General features: G+C 37.1%; 2 protein-coding genes across 2 annotated transcripts; both read left to right on the top strand.

Annotated features, from left to right (window-relative positions):
* The first annotated feature begins 4,632 nt into the window (after positions 1-4,632).
* LOC140142557 (uncharacterized) lies at positions 4,633-12,616 on the top strand. Its single transcript, XM_072164551.1, has 3 exons — positions 4,633-4,980; positions 8,509-8,641; positions 10,002-12,616. The coding sequence occupies exons 1-3, from the start codon at positions 4,920-4,922 to the stop codon at positions 10,180-10,182; spliced, it is 375 nt and encodes a 124-aa protein (XP_072020652.1). The 5' UTR covers positions 4,633-4,919; the 3' UTR covers positions 10,183-12,616.
* Positions 12,617-16,828: 4,212 nt separating this feature from the next.
* LOC140141793 (uncharacterized) lies at positions 16,829-21,746 on the top strand. The gene is made up of 3 exons (XM_072163656.1): positions 16,829-16,904; positions 18,552-18,687; positions 21,115-21,746. Exons 1-3 carry the CDS (start codon positions 16,847-16,849, stop codon positions 21,266-21,268), a joined length of 348 nt encoding a protein of 115 aa, XP_072019757.1. The 5' UTR covers positions 16,829-16,846; the 3' UTR covers positions 21,269-21,746.
* The last annotated feature ends 227 nt before the right edge of the window (positions 21,747-21,973 follow it).

The following is a 21,973-nucleotide window of genomic DNA, read 5'->3' as shown; positions in this document are numbered from 1 at the left end:
CTCAAAGATATTGAACACAATTTTTGTCCTTCAGTAGATATACATGCAAATAAAGTTGCCTGTATATTTTATGCTGCTTCTAATGTATCTTGGTTACAGACTAAATATTAAACATGGCTGCCTTAACCCTATTTATGGCCAATTTAAAGTGCAAACACTTTTGCATGGAAATGCATTATTCATCAAAACTACTGGGACCTTGTTTTTGCTATAGATATTGGTCTTCACAGTCTCTACACCAGTTTTAACTGTAGATATTAACTAACGTGAGCTTGCATTAAATTTTCAGCGAAAATGATTGGTGGCACAATCGAGTCGTAGGTTACCAAGTTACTCTCAAAACGGCGCCGTGTCACAATCGTGCGTGACCATTGGTGACCAGTGTCACTAGCAAAATAGCAGCCGACCGTATCTATTATATCGAATATTAATCGTCCAGTTGACTCCAGTGACATTTATTTATTCAAGCAAAATACTGCCTTGACTTGAAGTCAATATAAAAGTAATATCACTTCATTTGACTGAACTTCAAGCAGTTTTAACAATATTATTGTTGATCGAGACACTGAATGAGAAATAAGATTGCAAAAGATACGAGTAAATTACAGCAGGTTGTGATGGTCTAGAGGTTAACGCCGCGCAGTGGTTTGAGGTGCGCGTGGTTGAAGGTTCGAACCCTACCGTAGCATTTTGATTTTTTTTTCACTCTTGTTCTGTTAGGCCTATGAGGGTGTATGTGTGTAGGTCGGTCAGTATTATGATAATTTGACGTTTGTTTTGCCACGGTCTTCCCTGCAATGCTTTTCTTTATGCGTACATATCAAATAATGAGATAGCGTCAGCCATAATGTACGAATTTCAATCCTGATTTGTTGGCATATTTGTAATTTGTACACTGTCCTTACACCCCACCCAGATATACACCTAATTGGAATCAGCGGTTCGTTGTCTAGAGCAACCATTGTCGCATTACAAAATCAGATGGGCTAAATAGTCCTTGTTGTTGTTGTGTTGGTTTTTTTGGGGGGGGTTAGATAAAGGCATACAAACGAGGGCACGAGATATTAGGAATTATTTCCTCGCCTCTTAACAACAGGGTTGATGGGTTACAATAGCGTCTTAAGACACATGGTATGTAAGGGATAAACTGTGCATATGAGATGTGGGTGCAAGTGGCATTAACGTTCACTTGCGTGAACCAAAATAGTAGGTTTTATTATTAATAATCAATGAGTCTGATTATTGAAATTATTTCATGTCGTCAAACTCGCCCTGACTAGATTGAACCAGACTTTGAACTTCGATTTATACTCTTCGATGTTCTTATTTCATGTTTCGGTGTCGTTAAAATGAAGTTCACTACTTTTCTAGAGTTCAGACAATAACCTGCGCAATGCAGCCTATTGAACGTGCGAAACATTCTGTTGTTTTGATAAATAATTATTCATTCGACCATTTGTAATTGTTCGAGAATGATAATCGAAAAGCGCAAAATTTTTGCGGCGCTCCACAGAGGGCTGCACCATTAGGGGGTCAAATTGGACTTTGTCATAACCTACAGTGTGTGCGTTCATACATTGAGATCGGGTGCAGTCACGTGATGCGGGCTGAGGAAACCACGGAAATCCGCAGAAACGTAAAGCTTCATGCTCAAGCCTGAATATTAGAGTGTGTGGTTCCTAGTAGTTTCTCTCCCTGTTGGTAATATAGGTACACGGGTCTGTAGGAGAGACTACTACTGCATGTACGTATAGGTTGATCCGAGTACAAAACATTTTACATTTTGGGGAAAAACATTCCAATTACTATTTAGAATATAGACCTGTCACATGAAAATATAACATTATTAGAGACACTTTGTTCTGGGCAAAAAGGTCAAAATGTTAAGCGAAAACAAACAAAGAATCCAAAATAATGATCTAAAAAAATATAGACGGACCTGGGACTCGAACCCAAAAATACATGGATGAGTTCAAAGTGTCAACACTTTATAAAGCCACATGATCAGTACACCATGTCACACTACCCATCTGCATAGTCAGTATGCTTCGGCTATATTGGGCACGACATACCAAGACCAGCAAGCGTGACCAAATCCTCACACATTGGCCATTATACAAAAAAAGTATAGGAACTCAGATAAATATCATCAAATTTATGTATTAATTGAATAGCAAAAATATTACACATGGGGGGATTCCGAATTTGTAATTGTGTTATCAAAAACAACATTTTGAAAGTATTTGACGACGGAAAAATATTCAAGGACGGAAACCTTTAAAGATATAATCTCAAAGTTGAACAAAATAGACAATTTTGCTGCACAGTAGTCTCATATTGTTCCGTCTTTCCATTCAAATGTACATGAAGACCACCCGCTATGTAGATGGTCACTTCGAGACTTACTGTCTACGATCTGTTATGGCCGCGCAGAGGTGGTCACATGCGTATTTATAAAAACGTATTTATAAATATGTGACCCGGCAGCACAAACGAGCCGTAAATTCCCTAAATTGTATTCTGCGTTACGGTGTAAAATGTGTACGAAGGTCGTATTCATCGATAACTTAAGCTGGCCCGACATCCGTCTTATTTTGATAGTCAAAAACTAATCAATAATCCTATTGTTGAAGTGGATAATAAGCTTCTACCTTAGATGGCCGGCTATAGAACTTTTAATAGCTCTGCATGGTCTTTGTTTGCTTTTGCTAAATCCTGTTCAAGTGGTGGGTTACCAGGCATTGTATTTTGTACAGGTATGCATAACCAACAAATAACAATGAGAGAACTTTCTTAAACCTCGTTGACTTGGGGATGATTCGAAATGACCGCCAATTATGACTGTTTGATATATATTGCCAGCAATGTGGAAAAAGAGACACATGTAAAAACGCTAAAAGCTATAATTTTGTTGAAGGAGCAAAGTTTAACAAACCATAACCCCGCTTCTGGATATCGTTTGAAGTCAAATGATATACCATTTTTAAGTTTATGATGTTTATTTTTAAACACGAAATAAAACAAAATTGACCGGGGAGGAATTTACGGCTCATTCGCCGTGGACGGTCACATATAGTCGAAGCATACTGATACTATGACAAACTACGTTTACAGTTAATAAATCTCTACCAAATTTGAACACCCTTAAGGCAAATTAATAGCTATTAGTACATCACCGTTAGCATGGTTAATTAATCCTTACGTCGGCCTCTTTTGCTCACATAACTCTAATTAATACACCACGCATTCTTTTTGTTTGGGATATGGACCTTTTGAAAAAAGCAGAAATACGGGCGGGTTAACTCTGAATTGACACATAATTTATGTGTACTTTGTCTTAATTGGGTCCAATCTATACCATGGAAAGTTTGCTATATCTTTATTAAATATAATGATTGTTTGTTCTAGACTTGAGTTTTAGCATTTCATATTTCAAAGAACTAATGTTTAATTGCAATATTGCGAAACCACAAACCCAAACTGGGTGCTATAATGTACGAGATTGGGCTACGAATATGCATTTTACCAAGTTGGCAATAGGAATTGACTTATTTTGCATATGCACGACTTTCTTTAATATACACAAAAACATACTTTATTATACGAAAGTTATCGTGTGCACATTATAGTCTCCTTCACAGCCGGTTTTTGTCTTGTATGTTTGTGAATGAGCCACATGCAGACTGGGGCTTGGGCAAAGTATCTGTTTTTGACTATAATATATATATGAGCAAGGTCATAATACAATGTTTTTGTCCAGGGAATCCGAGACACCCTGCCGGTTTACTGAGTATGGCTAATCTTAGATAAACTAATTGAATTTGATCACCAAACGATTATTTTGTAAACAGATCATTATCTGTGATTATTCATGGATGAAAATTAAGAAAAATGCTATGAAATAATTATTATATTAAACATATATTTTGTTTTGTCAACGATGAAAATCCGTTCACAAATAAAAATGTTAGGTCCTATAATCGGACATTAAACTTTTGCACACTGCCAACTCAAAAAGTTAGTTGCTGTTATCTGCCGATATAAAACTTCCGATCAGTGCGCAACAGCTAATGAATTATTCAAGCCTCATTTAAGTCCATGAACATAACAAAATGGCTGGGTATCGTATTGCTTGGGAGAGCAGTAAATAAGATAATTTGAACATATGTCCGCATTAATTATTTTATGGTATTTTAATGATAAAATTCTTTTAAAAAAAACTCGGGGGAGTGGGTACCCGCACCTAAAAAAAAAAGGGGGGGTGTCATCGGGTATTACTTAAAAAGGGGGTCACTGGGTAGAGAGCTATTGACAGGCACCCAAATCAGTGTGTCGCCAAAGAGCGACAGTTACAAACAAACAAGCATACTCATATACTCGTTACCCGTATAATGTAGTAATGTAGAATGCACTCCCTGGGTAATTTACAAACAAAATATCCGTAAAAACAAATTTGCGTATTTACCGGTTATGAAATCGCAGAAACCAATGACCATTGAGAACCTTTAAAGTGTTTTTAAACAGTTTTAAAGTTTAAAAACCATTTTAAAAGTTTAACGTTAACAGGTTATTCTTTACTTTAATGCGCGACTTTAATACTCGGGTCACGGGTTACAACACCCGGTTAAACATTGTACACGTATGTATACCACATTCACATGTAACATGCGTAATGTACTCGGTAACACTATACACAGCTCTCGCACAGATCCAATATTCGTGGAGATGGATCTGTTGTCAGTGTTTATACTTGTATTCAAGCCGGAATCGGGCAGGTTTAAAATACAGCAATGTAATGCTAAACTTTAATAGTGGTCCAAAGGTCAAATTTACTTAAATACTTTATTATTGAGAAATTAGTGTCGATATGGTCCTGTGATTGATCAATCCTACCATTTCCGGAGTTAGATACAGACATCATGGCGAACACAATACGTTGGTTAACGAATACACTATGTATCCTGGTTTTGTTCATATATGGTAAGTGAAATTGTGCGTATATTGATTCGGCCTATAGTACTATATTAATCTACTGTTAGACAGAAGTAAAATGAGAAGGCAGCTGTTGTTTAGTCGTAATTTTCTCTATCAGGAAGTTCATAGGCCTATTAAATATTTTCGTATGGCATGAACACCCGGCATGAACATGAAAGAAGTTACAATATGGTATTATAAAATTTATATAGCCACACACCAAACTAATAATATTGTAACATTTCCATAAGAAATAATTTCCACATAATGTTAGTCAGGTCTTTCAGGTGCTAAAAATGTGTTTACATGATAAAGGGGGTCTTAGGTCTTAGGTCTTATATTTTTACAAACATCTTCCCCGAGTCGTATCATTCTGGCACACCGCGTCGGTGCACTCAGTATCATGTGCACATATATATTAAAGGCCAAAGGGAATTTCCCGGATGAATAAACTGCCGAGTAGTGAATAGCGCAATAATTAACCTATACCACACCAAACCTCAATTATATTGTTACGACAGCAGATCTATATAGTCTGGTGCTGAAATAGGAATATTTGGCTTGACTCAAAAGTAGCGTCCGCACAATGTTTTTTGTTTTGGTGTTTTCTATATCTCTGAGACCTACTGATTCAGAATCTGGAATTTTGAAACAAATGACCCCATAGGGTATAAATACAGGGGTCAAAAATTTAAAGTGTTCAAATATCACTTTACAGTATATCAAATTATTCGTTTAGGCCCAAGCATCACAAGCATCAAAAATATGTAATTTGTGTCTCAATACGACCTACGGTTTAGAAGTTATGTGACGCAACAGGTCAATTAGGGGTTCATTCATAGGATTGAGGGCATGATCGCTGTTTGAGGGTATGATCGCTGTTTCTGCCCGATAAACAGCGATCATGCCCGAAATCCTATGAATGAACCCCGTTCATACATACCCAGCATTCTTAGCAATTCAATACAGATGAAAATAATAAGGGTTTACAAGTTTAAATAACATTTCCATACCGTTTTTCTTCATAAATTGGAAGAAAATGAGTAGGCCTACTTGCAGGAAGCAGCTCGACTCATGAGGTCAACGGCCGGGAGTCAACGCGTGATACGCGTCATCTTTTGCGCTCCACGTGAGATGGGCGCGGTGACATGCGCGTGTACGCAACACTAGCAAATCGTGGATTGTGTTAATTAGGTTCCAACGCTGCGTGACGCAGCTTGTTTATGCCCTGCGTACTGGTCATAAACGGTATTTATGACCAGCAAAAAAGGGCGCAAATCCAATCAGAAACGTCGTTATATCGTGAGTATGTATGAATGGTCAATTTCCAGTTTGCATAAGGGTCAAAAATTAAAGTTGGTCCGATTTTCGTGAAAGTTGTAGCAAATTGTTCGTCTACCAAAAGGATTTCAGAAATATAAATAGTTTGCACTATCTACAATGTAGAGTTACCAAGATAGATGATAACAAAGGTCAAACACCACAGGTTGCCATTTGATTGAGATTATTGATCTATGCAATATTTGTCTCCGGAACTCATCAACTAGACATTGGAGCTATTGTAAACTGTTATGTTTGTGAATTCCTTTTGGTATATAGACAAACAATTTGCTACAACTTTCACGAAAGTCGGAGCAACTATTACAGGTCATGTTTTTTATACTGGGCACCTAAAAAGGGTGGCTCTGTTGCATTCTTACTCATCACGACATGCATGTAGCTTGTTTATTTGATATTTATTATGAGCTTGTTTAGTACTATTTTTTTCCTTAGACATTGGTCTTTCAATTTCTGAAACAAAAATTAATGATTTTCATTTGTACTAATTACTGTAACTCGTTAAGTATAATTAGTCAGGGGTGGCTCATGTGGCGGAGGATCATGTGGCGGAGGATCACAATGCTGTACAATGGTGATCCTCCGCCACATGATCTTCAATAAACATTATTGATGGATTTCTAACTGTTTCTGTACTTGATCTCAGCCAAGTGATATCATGTTTAGCATTCATTGCCTCAGTATTTGTTAATTAGACAATTAAAATTTACTAATTACTTGTTGCTACATTAATAAAGTTCGTTGACCTCTATGTATTTACTAGGGATTTAATGTAGGCAACATTCAAAAGGATGCTACGGACAAACAAAACATGATATAAGGCTCAAATGTCTTAAGCAGACCTTGGTTGTGATCCTCTTTACTTCAGTAAACTAAAAAACTAGTAAAACATAGAAAGTTTGCGACAAATCTGAAAGAGCGCCCTCATGCTCAATTTTGATCCAAAAAGTCCATTTTTACGAAAACGCTTTGTCAAATTCTCTTTTAACTTTAAAAACTGGATTGTTGAGCTTATTGTACATCTAGTTACATGCCTCAATCATGAAAATTTGCATCTCCGGTGCCAGATAAGGGGTGTTTTCAAGAAATTTATATAAATATTGACAGATTTTTGACCACCCTGTATCTACATAATTGAAGTACTTGACCGCTAAAAGTTCCATATGGCTAGGTGGGCAATTAAGTTAACTATATTAAACATGTGTCAAAACTTTACATTATCAATGTACATTGAGGGGTGACACCCATAACTGAATTAATATTGTCATTCTTATTTTGCTTGTTACACCCTGTATATTATATGGGTCACCCTGTATAATTACTCCCATTGTATGGTTTCTGAAATCGTCTGAGTATATGCTCTCAGAATATATACTTTTATTGGGTTCTAATGTAAACTTTTGAAGTTATAGTACAAAACCTGTAAAAGCATGTGATTTGTTTGAAAAATACACATGCAACGTAACTGGTGCCCAACATAAAAATATAGTAGGCCCTACTCATCACAATAATTATTTTGTTAACCAATTTGACCTTCAAGTGTCATGAATGATCTCAAATCTGTCATGAATTCTAGCCTGTTGCAGTCTACCAGGAAGGAACGAGCCCGATAGGACCCACGTTTTCTTCCCAAATGGGACCTGCGCTCTAAGGCCCATACTAATTTATTTTTATTTTTGCCCTATATGGGACCCTGATAAGTTAACTCAAACGTAGCCCATTCAGTAGTTGCTATTGTAAAACCTGTATGGGACCATTAGCCCTGAGTGCCCACATGTAGCCCATTGATCTGTGCTGACTGGGAATGTAAAACAAAGCAAATCACTACATAATTCCGGCCAATATAATTCCAGCTTATATCGCCAATGCGTGTCACTCCGGCAATCCTGACTGAGTCCTTTTAATGTGCTATGACCGTCCCTTGCACCATATTCTACAGTGTTATGTAATTTCGATCGTATGACTAAAACAACGGGACATGTCGTGTTATTAACAATGTCAGATTTTGTTACAATTACAATTAATACAGCACCTACAGCTTTTTTGCAGGGTATGTACGTTTATATATATATTTTTTTTTAAATCAGAATTTTGAGAATCAAACCGGTAACATGATGCGGATGTAGATTTGCCTGACTTCGCAACCACAAATCATACGTTAATATTTAAATTTTCTTCCCTTTTCTTCCTTTATAGGTGTTCATGGTATGAACTGTCCCTCCGGCTGGGACTTTCCCTCATGCCCTCGTGATGCGGACGATCCTGATTTAAATACATGCTGTACCGTCAATGATGTACAACAATGTTGTACAGCTTCCGATGTGCTCGAGTAAGTACATTTTGTAATCTGTCTTCTATGTACAAGTTAGATAATAAAGCATTGGATGTTTTTGCCACGAAGTGGTACTAAAGAGGAATTTGCATTTATTTTATAAAATGCTAGAGTGAACAATAATCCATAAGGAGTGACACAAATCAAGAACTTAGGCACCAAGGCACTTAAAAGACAACCACGTGGGCCAATCAGTGTTATACTTCATTACGTTTTTATTTCGTACATTTATGAACGATGTTCTCGACATTCACCGTATAACAGCAGCAAAAAATCACCATCAACAAGAGTAGTTAATCGATACCATCCCAGACCACTCAAATAGTTGATTTGGAGCTATTACGCTCCAGATTCCTAAAACAAGTTGTGATTACCAACGTTTTTACCGAAATAAACAGGGATAATAACTCATTGAACCATACTCTGCTCAACTACAAAAAAACGCTTCTGGCATTACATATGCTCATGAAAATGCATTTGTATAGGTATAGTAAATACATTTAACCGTTTGATCCAAACACAGTGTTAATTGATTTTTTATTAAAGCAACCAGCATGACACATTTTCTCGTGCGAAGGTTAATTTCTGGAAAGCTGGTCTGAATAAGATCATTTGATGTAAATGACTAAATGCATAAAGAGGGTTACCTAATCTGGTCATTTCAGGGACAGAAAAAAGAATTCCTTTCTGAACTAATGCTGGCTATAGAAGAATTGACAAGCCATTGTAAACGTAAATGCGTAAAACCTTACCAACCTTAAATATTTAATCATTATGAACTACTATTCCGAGATTGCCGGAAATTTCTGAAATTTGCTGAAGGTCATAACTTCGGAACCGAACTGATGTGAAACAATTTTTTACTACCATTTACTTTGTTTTTTTGCCAGATTGGGCTATTCCAGTAAATAGATACACACCCCTATAGAGGAGTTTGGATTTTTGGTCCAGTGATGATCGTTGGAAATACAGACTTTTAAGGTGTCTAATCTAAATAGTTCAAAATAGGAAATCCTTTTATTTTTTATTCATTCAATTGCATTTCCAAGTAGTTTTTTTCAGGAACATTGGCAACTGGAATTCCAGTCGTTTTCAGAAAGTAAACATGGAAATCCAGACATTGATTTTATTGAAAAGTTACTCGTCTATAAGGGCTATGCACTAATTTTCTGCAATAGCCCATTTTTCATTTTAAAAATATCAAAGGACAATTTGAATGACTTATCCTTCATTTTATAAATAATTTCAATATTTTTACAATTGCCCTGGGATAAAAGAATGAGACTTTAAGTTGTATGATTCTTGAATATGGTTCATTCTGTGTCTTCATTCCATTTAACATTTTATTTTGCTACAGATCTTGGGCAGTATGGCTGATAGCAATAACATGTATAGCATTTGTTGCTGTTGTCGGAATCGGAATATGTTGTTGTTGTGGATGGTGTGTTTGTCTCGTCAAAACTTGTGAATGCTGCTGTAAATGCCTATGCTGTTGCTGTTCTTCTGACGATGATGAAAACAAACAATTAATGGCATAAAACCTCAACTGCGAAAGTTGTTCAACCCAATCTCGATTATTAGAACAACTAAAAAATCAAATATGGTAAAAAATTCAATTATATGCTTGTACAGAAGTGATAAGCTTGCTTTGCTTATAATTTCTGTCGTTTTGGGGTACCTCAAATTGTCATTTGTCATTGCAATAATAAGACTTACTGTATCAGGTCTCCAAATGTTGCAAGTTATTGATTCACTTCCATCCAGGACAGGTGATACCTCTTCAATCAACCTTACCTATATTGAAAAAACAATTACCTGCAGACAGAGTGTGTTTAGTTTTGCTCTGCAACCAGGTGGTGGTCGCCGTGCATTCTCTAAATTCAGTAAATTTTCATCGTCAACCGTGTAATTGAATGGGATTATTTTGAAATCTTAAAACGCTTGAAATATCACAAACAATTAATATAAATACAAGCTAAAACCGTTGGAGTTCGAAAATGTACCCCACAAAACTAACCAAGTATATGGAAAATGCCATACGGCCGGGCGGTTTCACAAGTTGCTGGTTCTATCATGCCACTCGCCGCCTGTCTGCAACCGTATACCTGTAGTGTACACCGCAAATCCAACGGAGAGCATCAGAAGAGGCGTGTTACTAGTAAGAGTAAGAGTAAAAATAAAATGTATAATAGAACATGATATTGGTAGTAGCATGACAGTATTAATGACACAGTGGAGGAATTCGTGAATCTTCAAACTTTTGTGCAAAACGTCGTCAATTGTCATGATTGTGATGCACATTTGAAATTAGTGGCTTAGAGAGTGGGTCCTGGTCATTCAGTTTAGGACCCTAGAGCATCCTGCTGCTCCCGCCGTTGGCCGGGTTATCTCATTAAAAATCAACACCACCCTTGTGGAAGAATTCGGAAATAATTTGATCTTGAATGAACACATTAAGCAGCTCCATTTGCATTTCATACACCCTCTGAGAAAGAGTCAACATGAATCTTCCACAGAGGTAGAGTGAGTTTCAAATAGGGTTGGTTAAGGTATAATAAAATGAATATTAAATCTGTTCATGTGGACCAGACTTGATATTTTTGATAGCGACAGTATTGCGTCTCATCCAAGATGCATCATCCGGCTGACTGATCAGGCACTGAACTATTTACATGTGCCACAGTTGATGGTATGACGTCACAGCAGACTCGTCGGGGTATTTTCCCGATTGCTGCGTCGTAGGTACTTGAAAGGTTGTGACGTCATACCATCAACTGTGTCACAAGTCATAGTTCAGTGCCTGATCAGTCAGCCTGATGATACGTCTTGGATGAGACGCGATACTGTCAAAATATACTGTACAAATATAGTCCAGATGAGCAGGTTTAATATTTATTTTATTATGTTTATCTACTTGGATGATAGAATATTCACAAATTTGTTTGTTAAGGTACTAATTTCATTTTAAATTTCTGGTCATTTTTCAGCCCCCCCTCTTAGGAGGGTCAAAAATGTTCAGCCCCCCCTTTTTTTTGCATCAGGCCCCTCTAACAAGTGTTTGTGAACGGTCCCTTATACCCTTGCTGCCTAGACTAGATACGCCAAAAGTAAAAGTTATGCAATTAGGACATCTGTACTTGTTTTCAATTAAAGGGTTGATGACCTTTGTGTGATTTCCTAATTAACAGCAAATTAAACAACTTTGCAGGTTGCTCGATATGGTTTTTTAACAAGTAACTGTCGCTTTTGGCGGATCCTGGATCAGGATCAGATTTAATTTAGATTGTTTACTGTTAAATTCGGTTATATATGCATGATTTTGCTGATTTAACGAGCTCCTCCAAGGGCCCACTTCTTTGGCCATCTCCATATGATACCTTCACTTTAAGTGCAATGTTTTTGAAAAATGAGATGTCTAACTATACGAAATATTATCGCAAAAATATTAAATAATACAGTTGTAAATATTATATTGTTTGTATAAACTATACGTATTGATGTCTGTATATAAATAATTATAAATATATAAAAAAAAAATCACGAAAACAACAAATACAAAAATACAAAAATAACACGTTTTGAGCGCTTTCAGTCCAAAGGACCTCCTGAGGTAGTGATTGCTACTAAAGGTTATTGATAAAAATGTGTAATAATGTGATTTTACATGTAAGATATATTGTTACAGGCTGTATCAAAGCGATTGGTAACCATCAGCTTAGGTGTTTATTGACAAGCCTGCTTCTTCCATAATCAACCATGGATCTTCTTGAAATGCCCAGGATTTTTAGTTTTACAATCGTATATATAACATTCATCTATAAATAAGTAATCACTGGAAACTGATGGGTACCAATCATTTTGATACAACCTGTATACGGCGATAAGTGCATTTTTTTTGGTTTCTCAGCTTTGTGTGTTTGTTATGTAAATAAATTCAATCTGAATGATAATACTTCTGATATTATCAATGAATATATTGAGATCATTCAATCATTTTAACATGTAAGTGAAGATGTTAATTTTTAAAAAGGGTTAAAATGTTTAAGAATAGTGTTATGTTAACATTTAAATAGTGTTATTGTTAATAAAAGTGCTAAACCTTTGTATTTCAAAGTTATAAACACTTGTAAAAAAGTTATTGAAAGTAGCGATATCCCCGGATATACCGCTGTTCAGGTTTTTTGGTATTTTTCACCAAACGCAGATACATTACTGGGCGTTCACGATAAAATTTCAGTCATAAATACTTAGACTCTGTAGAGAAAGCGTTAACACGGCTACCCAAGCTGCCTGGGGTCAGAACTTGGTCTCCGGACCAAGAAATGTGCCAAATTCGGCAGCCGATTAAAGCGGTATGTTTTGTGAAGTCTTTAGGTGTATACCGTAAAACCCCGTCTACAAGCATATAGTGTGCTTCTGATGAAAGCTACATTAATCCAGTCGCCATTATGGAGTTTGAGCAAATAAATTACGGATCCAAGCATATACATCAAGTATTATTTTAAGACCGATCTATTGTATTGGTATATTAACGCTTGCTTCGAATTAATTAAGCTTTTATAAAAAAACACTATATGCTTGTAGACGGGGTTTTACGGTAGTTTAGAATTTTGATTTGGGGTTACAAAATAGGGTATACGTATTTTGCTAAGGGTTTTGGATTAGTGCTAGTATGTTCAAATATTTTTATGTGAGTGCCAAGCAAGATAAGTAGTTTCTTCCTTTTAAATACCCCCCCCCTCCGGCCTCCCCCGACCAATGTTGAGTCCTACTTTTTTGGTCACGCGCGCCTAGTGGCACCCGACATTGTTGGGAGAAGATAATATGAAGATAAGCATATTGGATATGCCAACATTGTACGGGGTAGAAGGGGGGACCATTTGCAATAAGGCCTTGCTGGTCAATATGTTTCAAGTTCAAGTCCAATTTCACATTAAAGACACACATGCCCAATGTATAAGAATCATTTATAAATCAATTTTAACTGACATGGTCATTGATTAGTGTGTGATGACTCGCTAGCACTGTAACAAGTTCAGGGTTATTTCATGATTGTCATTTAAATATATTTGATTGGAATAAAAGAAAATATAAACGTTTCAAAAATGCTGTTTTCCAATTAAACAAACAGCAATCATTACGAGCATTATAGATAATGTCCTTTATTATTAGGGGCTGTGCAATAATAATATGAGCCCCCCGGGGGTATAATTTCCAAAACGGCTCGCCAAAAATCGCTTGCCCCCCCCCCCTCGACCCGCCAACAATCGCTTGCCCACCCCCCTCTCGGCCCGCCAAAAATTCTTTGCCCCCCCTTGCACATGCCAAATTTTTGGGATCCCAATTTCCAAGCCTTAAAATGGTCTATATATACATGTTGCGAGCGCAGCGAGCAGGAAAATTTGCATATTTAAGCGTTTCCGTACCGTTTTCCTGATCCTTTTAGCGCGTTTTATTTAAAAGGCGCCCCATGAATGTGTGCCAAAATCGCTTGCCCCCGGCTCTCGGCTTGCCAAAATTGCTTGCCCCCCTTTTGGTTCGCCAAAATTTCTTGCCCCCCAATTAACTCTTGGGGGTGAGAATCGTTCCGAATGTCCAATTCAAATATACACTTTTCAACTCGTTATACAGGGTGACCTTCAAGTTATACAGGGTGGAATACAAAAGATTCTGATAAAAAATGGGTTACTTAAATGCATTGCTTATTACCAACGTTCAGTAATAAACTCGAAGTAAACAAAATTCATTTGGTTAGAGGATAGAGGGAGCTCACTGACTTTAGAAGAAACCAAAATCAGAGCTGTTTGGTAATCTCGGAATACAGGGTGTCTCAAAGTATGTTAGATTTTTTTACAATTCAACAAACATTTTGCCCCTAACCCATACAGAAAAAAGTAAGTCCATAATTAGATTCCTCGTCAAATTTCCCTTTTCTATACTTTGACTATGGTAGGATAAGTAATTACAATTTTACAGTAACTTTTAGATTTTGAAGACATCCGCATTACTTACTACAGTGTTTAATATGACAACGGGTAATTTTGTATGGAAAAGTTTGTATTTTCTAGACCAAACCAATCATAAATGATTAAAAACAATTAGTAGAATTGTTTATCTGTAAGGTCATGAGTCTTTTAGATGCTAAATAGAGTCAAAATCCAACTTACAGCCTTTACAGAAGCAGATTATGCACTAAAAATTTCAATCCCATAGAGTTTGTGAGTACCACATCCACATCCCCCACCTCCGCCACCTTGCTCATTCTGAATTCTATGAAGCACAGTGTCAGTATTAAAAAGGCTAACGGAATTCTTTTTACCGTGTTGAAAGTGCATTTTATTTATCAAAAAATGAGATCACAAGCATGACAATAACTTGATATCATCATTCAATTTGTGTCGAATTTGGGAAAATGTTACATCGCCACCTTTTTTGGGTGGCGAGTTCAAGACGCGTGAACGTTGTAGTACAGGGCGGTATAGAGGAATCCAAATACACGCATCCCTACACCTGACTAGCAGCCTTTAGTTGGGTCCCCGCCGGCTACAATGCATCCAAAATGTGAAATGATTCGGCCTTGGTGGAAATTTTAAACTGCATTCCATCACCCGTTTTACACCTTCCGCGAAAACAGAGGTAGACAAAAGATTGATTTAAGTTTACAACACAATACAGTTCCAACAGTTGTGCAAATAAAAGCCGCCTTACACCTAGATAAGGTCGAGGAGGGTTAACAGAATAATACTATAGAGATAATTCCGCAGGTAATCCCGTCGCATGTATTCATAGATGTACAAATGGATGAACAAAAGGACTATATGTATGAATAGATGCGACAGGATTACCTCTATTGTATATATTATTATATTAACCCTCCTCGTCTTTGCATCTGCTGCAGGTGTTAGACGGCTTTTATTTGCACAATCGGGAGCTCAATACCCCAGGTTGGTGCTAGCGGGAAACCAAAGATGGCCGACCAAATCCTGACCATGACTTGGCTCGTTGGATTCGTCTATAGTCAAAATTGTATTCATCTATTGCTATGGTAGTTAATTAACTACGTCACTTCTACGGCGTATACGCCGTAGAAGTGACGTCATAATCGGATTAACTACCATAGCAATAGATGAATACAATTTTTGAATATACCGCGCTGCACTGCAGCAGGTTGAACTCATCACCTGTCTTCAATCATATAATAGGTTGAATACAATACCGCTCTTTTCAAATAGACTAATCTTACAGGTGCAATCTATGGTTCAATGCATCGGTACCGCATGAACGTTGTAGTGCGGGGCGATATTGCCAAAATTGTATTCATCTATTGCTATGGTAGTTAATCCGATTAACTACGTCACTTCTACGGCGTATTGCCCCATACTAGACGTACGCTGTAACTCCGCATCGCATCATTGATTATCAAAGAATAGGCATATTAATGTGATAGGTGGTGAGAGCAGCCTACTTATTAGTGCAGGGCAGTACGCTGGCGAAGTTACGTAATTATTCGGATTAATTACCATTATAGCAATAGGGTGAAAACAATTTTGAACATATCGCGCTGCACTACAAACAGGTTACACTCATCATCTGTGTATGACTGCAATCATAGATTGAATACAATACAGGTCTTTTCAAAGATACTAATCTTACAGGTGCAAGTATGCTTATTGCTTGATATGGGTCAATACAGAGGTACCGCGTGAACGTATCAGTGCAGCGCGGTATATTCAAAAATTGTTTTCACCTACTGCTATGGTAGTTAATCCGATTATTACGTAACTTTGCCAGCGTATACGTTCAAAAGTCGTTTTTACCAATCATTATGATAGTTTATCCGGTTACATTACTACTTCTACGGCGAATTGCATACGGTCTATTTCAATTTTGAGAAAAAAATACTTTAATTCCGTAGGTCTACATGATCGATGCAGTGTTCTCGACAGACGGTTACAAATACACTTGGAGAGTTGTTTAAAATTGCTGATTTTCAGCCCGATATTGTATTATTATCGAAAGCATAGGTCACGGAAGGGTGCACACAGTTGCTAATGGTGAAAAATCTGGGTTAAACAGCACATCAAGTAACCTCAGTTGCCTTAATTGTGGTCCAAAGTTCAAATTAGCATAATAATTGGGAAATTTGTATCAATTGTCCTTTGATATCTACCACTTCCGGTGTTTAAATTCTTATCAGACATCATGGCGAACACAGTAGGCTTATTAATGAGAACACTTTGTATCCTGATTCTATTGTATGGTAAGTTGGTAAGCTTATTATTTTCCTCAATAGCTCAATAATTATCGATAAGGTGCTAGACCCCGGTTATGTGAGAGTACAAGTTCGAACCCCGACAGTGTCGTAGTTTGCTCTAGTGCACAGATTGAGTTAACTTGTAACGTTGTAACCCTACGAATATCGTGGAGCTGATCCGGTTTCGAAGGTTTATTATATGGTGTGCTTTAGATGCAAAACCCTGTGTTTAATGGTCTACGGAATGATTCACCCATTGCACGGTTCCGCCATACACCACATTTCGCCATACTGCATTCTAGAAACGCTTGCTGTTAGAATAAGAAAAATTTTAATGCTAATTTATTGCACATTCTAGGGAAGCGTGGTAACCTTTTTAAAATAACCGAGTGAGAGGGTTTTCAAGAAAATATTTTTCCTGTCAAAACTGAAGCATCCTGTGTATAAAGGAAAATATGAATATTAACTGCACATCATATATAATGATTCGTGATACCCAATTGTAGCACATTTGATGTCGTTTAAGAGGCAGAGAATTTTATTTCAATTTTATATACGCCAAAATATTTTTTTTAATTGAGCAAGAATAAGGATAGAAAAAACGTTGAAAATTCTATGTGAATATTACATTAGACCCAACCAAAGATTACTGTTCCGCTTTTATGGTAATCTAATCTTTTATTTCCTGAAAAAACATTAAGGGTCTAATGTCGATTATTCACATACTTGATCAAAACATCGAACGTTTATACAAGAAAAATGGTAGGTTCCTCTATAGTATTTTACTGACCATGGAAATGTACTGACACACGAGCACGTGTCAAAATCGATATAATGTATTGTCCATAATGTAGACGCCCATTTATCATGTTTATTGTTGGATTTTTTTTGTATAGGCCTATTATAGAACACGCATCAGTTAACAACAATTGAGCGCTAATAATACACATTAATGTTTTTAGGTAAATAAAATTCCAAAATATGGTACGTTTTCTGCCTTTGCTTGTCACGTGGTAGGCCTATGTTGAAGTTGCGATTATATCATCAAATAAGTTTCAAATGGATTGCAACAAGACAAGTGGCCGAGTGGTCTAAGGCGCTGGGTTCATAGTGTGTCCAAAGTAGTGCGCCGTGAGTTCGAACCCCGCCTCCGCCAAACTTTAATGAAGTAAAATTAAAATTAAAATTGTACTTTAAAAAAATTTCATATTGGGGAAATGTGACTGGCAGAATTTATGTATGGCGTGGAGTGGTGTGGTTCCGCCATATGCGAGGAGAGCCTCGATCTGGCAGCATACATGAATGCTCAATGCTCCCTCCGTTCATCATCTGAAAAACTTCTCAGGACCCCGCGTGTTAATTCATCATCTGTCGATCGTTATGCTGCCCCTGTTGCTTGGAATTCCCTTCCCACCACCATCCAAAATATCACTTCTCTCGCTCAATTTAAACGTTGTCTTAAAACTCATTTTCCAACATGCTTTCCCTGAAACTTAAGGATTTTTTTGTGTGTTTCACTGTGTGTCCTTCGCTCTTTTGTTTTCGCACCCTGAGATCTTTATGATGATTTTTGCGCGGTATAAATACGTTCCATATCATAATATCATCATTACCTAAATATCATAATGTAATTCAACTTTCTCCCTTATCTAGGTGTATTTGGTTCTGATTGTCCTACTGACTGGTCGTTTCCGGCATGTCCTCGACCAGATATAGACGAGCCAAGTTTAGATACATGTTGTACTGTCGATGGTGAACAGATATGTTGTGAAAGTTCAGATGTGTTAGAGTAAGTAATCTGCTTTTAAATATGTAGAAGTTAGAGAATTAATGTATTTATTGTAGGCCAATTAATTTCCCCTCCCTTGTGGTTATTAAGGCCCGGTGCTCAATCTCGCCGATTAACTCTGCGTCATTTCGATGGCTCTCCTGCGGCTTGCAGTTTCAAGCCGCAGTACGCCGACGAATTGATATAGTGTAGCCATATCCCTGGTTGCGAAATCGCGAGCATTTATGGGCATCGAGTTCGCAAAATCTTGCCATCTTCTTGTTCTGCGGTTTGTCATTCATTACACGAAACCGTTATATTAATGTTTATTGTAGTACCTACTTGCGTTTACTCACCGTGAGCAATTTGCGGATCAGTCGATATAATCCGGCAAAGAATCAAAGCACTCAAGGACACTAATTTGTAAGGGTATTGTTGACAAGTGTTATAAGCCGGTTGCGAGAAATGCAGGAGTTGCGCCGATCAAGCCGATGAACGGGTGACTGAACACGGCTTTTCATCGAGCAGACACATATTTTGTTAGTGCATATCGCAACCGTATTTTATTTCTCAGCATAATGTACATCGGCGTGGGTCTGCGGCTTAGGTTCCGGGCACGCCGAAGAGTTAATCGGCGAGATTAAGCACCCAGGCCTTAAAGGTGTTAAGGATGGCCTTAGAGGTCATTTGTGCCTGTTCGTCTCAGCCTTGTCGATGCTTTGTGTACTTTTATGTCTCATATTCTTTTAACTGTTGTCAAATTTGCTCTATATGTTGGTCTGTTTCAAATTGTAACTCCCAGACAATGAAAGAAAAGTCAAGAGAAACCAGATGAACGCCGTAGAAGTGACGTCATAATCGGATTAACTACCATAGCAATAGATGAATACAATTTTGACTATACCGCCCTGCACTACGACGATCACGCGTTACAGATGCATTGAACCAGTGGCGTAGCCATGGGGGGGGGCAGGTGCCGGTTCCCCCCTCGTCGTCATGGCCGTCGGTTCATGTAAGGCCGTCGGTAGAAGGAAGGCGTTGGTGAAAAAAAAACTTGGGCGAACAATAGACTAATTTTTACCCATGCTGACAAAAAAAAAAGAATTGTAAAAAATATGATGAAAAATTGTAAATGAAATTGAATTTTACATCAAAATTTTGTGTTTTAATGTTGGTACCGCCTATAATCCTTTTAATAAGAGGTTATCCGTGTTCTATAAGCTGCATATCCTACCAACGACTGCTATACCTTGTTTAGGACTTTCAAAAGAAGTACCTGCATGTGCAACCATGACTGTTTCAAAATAGACCGCCAAGAGTCATGCAGGTAACTCCGAGGTCGTGCATTGAATTATTTTGAATGAGGAATACTACGGGAATCAGCGCCTTTTGTTACAAGTCACACATGAGTAAGGTGGATAACCTCTATTGCTATGGTAGTTAATCCGATTAAGACGTCACTTCTACGGCGTATAAAGGGATTTGGCTCTCAGAACATTGTTCCTTGTTTATGGAAATCAGACAGTTTCACGCTCCATTATAGCTTTTCGGAGCTTGCTCTTTCCCATTTCCCTATGTAGAATGTTGTCCTACACAGGTGAATGAACATGAAAAGAGTGCATTGTACGAGTATATACATAGTGCGGTCAAAATATCACAATAGTATACTCAGGGAATGTAATGTTGGTTAACTGGGACAGTAAAACACGGGGAACGTGATTCTATCGGGAACTAAAGGAATAATTGACAAGAAACTTTCAGGCACATGTAATGTAACACGTAAAATTATACCCAAATGATACGCCCAAACTTGAAAAGTTAATAATGAGAGAGGACCAGGGTTTCTTTTGTCCAATGCTTTACACAATACGATGTACTAGTTACGTTGTATTTTTCTGTGTCTGCCGGCAGGAGGAAACGTTGCTTTTATTGGAAACTTTTTGGACGATCCAGCAATTATCATATAGTTATACTCTTTATTTTTATTGCAAAATAATCTATGTATTAACTTTATGTGTTTCTTTATGTTGTTGAACTTTCCAGGAAACGCAAAATCTTTTTTAAAATGTGTTTTTCCTCCTTGTCAATACATTTTATTAACATTAAATGTCGGGTAATATGAAAGTCTTGAAAACGTTTTGTAAGAAAAAAAACACTACAACAACTTTTTTTTAAATATTGCCAAAATGTTAGTGTAAAACATTTCTTTGCAAACATTTTTGCAAAATATTTTGTCAACACTGAAATAACGTTATGTTAGAGTGTTTTGCTCGAGTTGTTAAACATGTTTTTGAATGTTATTAAAAAGTGTTATACTCTTCATATAACCCGACATTTAAAGTTTTGTAACTTTTTTACGTTTGTGTTTTCTCATACATAATGTCGATAATCATTATTACTATTATCATTATATACTGTATTTGTTTTTTGTTTCTTTTTTTGTTACAGATCTTGGCCAATATGGCTGATAATCTTATTATCTATAGCATTTCTAGTCGGAATTGTACTACTTTGTTGCTGTGGATGCTGCCTTTGTCTTTTCCAAACATGCGAAAAAATGTTGAGCATGATTTTGAACATGTTCAGGGAAAAAAATGATTGACTGCATCAAACTTCAAATGCTGTAGCCAAAAAGCTTGTAAATGGGTAAAAACATACTACCCACACGCTGGAGAACAGAAAACATCAATTAGTATTGTGGGAATATAAATACGCGTCGGGCTCCGAAAATATATACTTTATGGCATTACGTGTTTGGCATTATGGTTTGTAGAATAAAACGACTAAGTGCTTTTAAAATAATTTGATCTTCACGTGATTAAATAACATTTAAATATGAGTTTGCTTAGGCTATTCTTAAAATACTTTCTGTCCAAACACTAAAATTGAAAAAAGTAAGCAACCATTTCCATGCAGTGCAAACTTATTTATTATTTGAAGACCTGAGCGCAAGAAGACCGTAAGTCAACTTGGCCCCTCGACATGTATACACTAAAGTTACGTATAGTTTCTTAGGGTTTGATAATGTGTAATACATGTTCAGGGGCTAAAACCTCATGAAAGGTTGTGTTAGATCTGTTTTCAGGGGCCAAATGGACTTACGGTCTTCTTGCGCTCAGGTCTTCATTTGCAAAGTACGAGTCTTAAAATATCTATCCATTAAACTTGTTAAATGTTCCTTGCATTTATTCAGCTAATTCAAAGGTGTAGAGTTGCTTTTTGTTTTGTCTGGGACATGCGTACTTTGCTCACATTGAAAATGAAAGCATCCCTTTCCAGAGCAAAGTTAATCTATTCATTAACATAA

Source organism: Amphiura filiformis, chromosome 20 (genome assembly GCF_039555335.1).
Source record: "Amphiura filiformis chromosome 20, Afil_fr2py, whole genome shotgun sequence".
NCBI classification, from domain to species: Eukaryota; Metazoa; Echinodermata; class Ophiuroidea; order Amphilepidida; family Amphiuridae; genus Amphiura; species Amphiura filiformis.
Note: the sequence above shows the minus strand (reverse complement) of the source record. Positions and strands in the feature narration are given on the sequence as shown.

Bases quoted from the DNA above. Each gene is read 5' to 3' on its own strand.
- LOC140141793 (XM_072163656.1), top strand. From the start codon at position 16,847: ATGGCGAACACAGTAGGCTTATTAATGAGAACACTTTGTATCCTGATT. The intron at 16,905-18,551 runs GTAAGTTGGTAA...TCCCTTATCTAG, and splicing joins TATCCTGATTCTATTGTATG to GTGTATTTGGTTCTGATTGT. The intron at 18,688-21,114 runs GTAAGTAATCTG...TTTTTGTTACAG, and splicing joins GAAAGTTCAGATGTGTTAGA to ATCTTGGCCAATATGGCTGA.
- LOC140142557 (XM_072164551.1), top strand. From the start codon at position 4,920: ATGGCGAACACAATACGTTGGTTAACGAATACACTATGTATCCTGGTT. The intron at 4,981-8,508 runs GTAAGTGAAATT...CTTCCTTTATAG, and splicing joins CCTGGTTTTGTTCATATATG to GTGTTCATGGTATGAACTGT. The intron at 8,642-10,001 runs GTAAGTACATTT...ATTTTGCTACAG, and splicing joins ACAGCTTCCGATGTGCTCGA to ATCTTGGGCAGTATGGCTGA.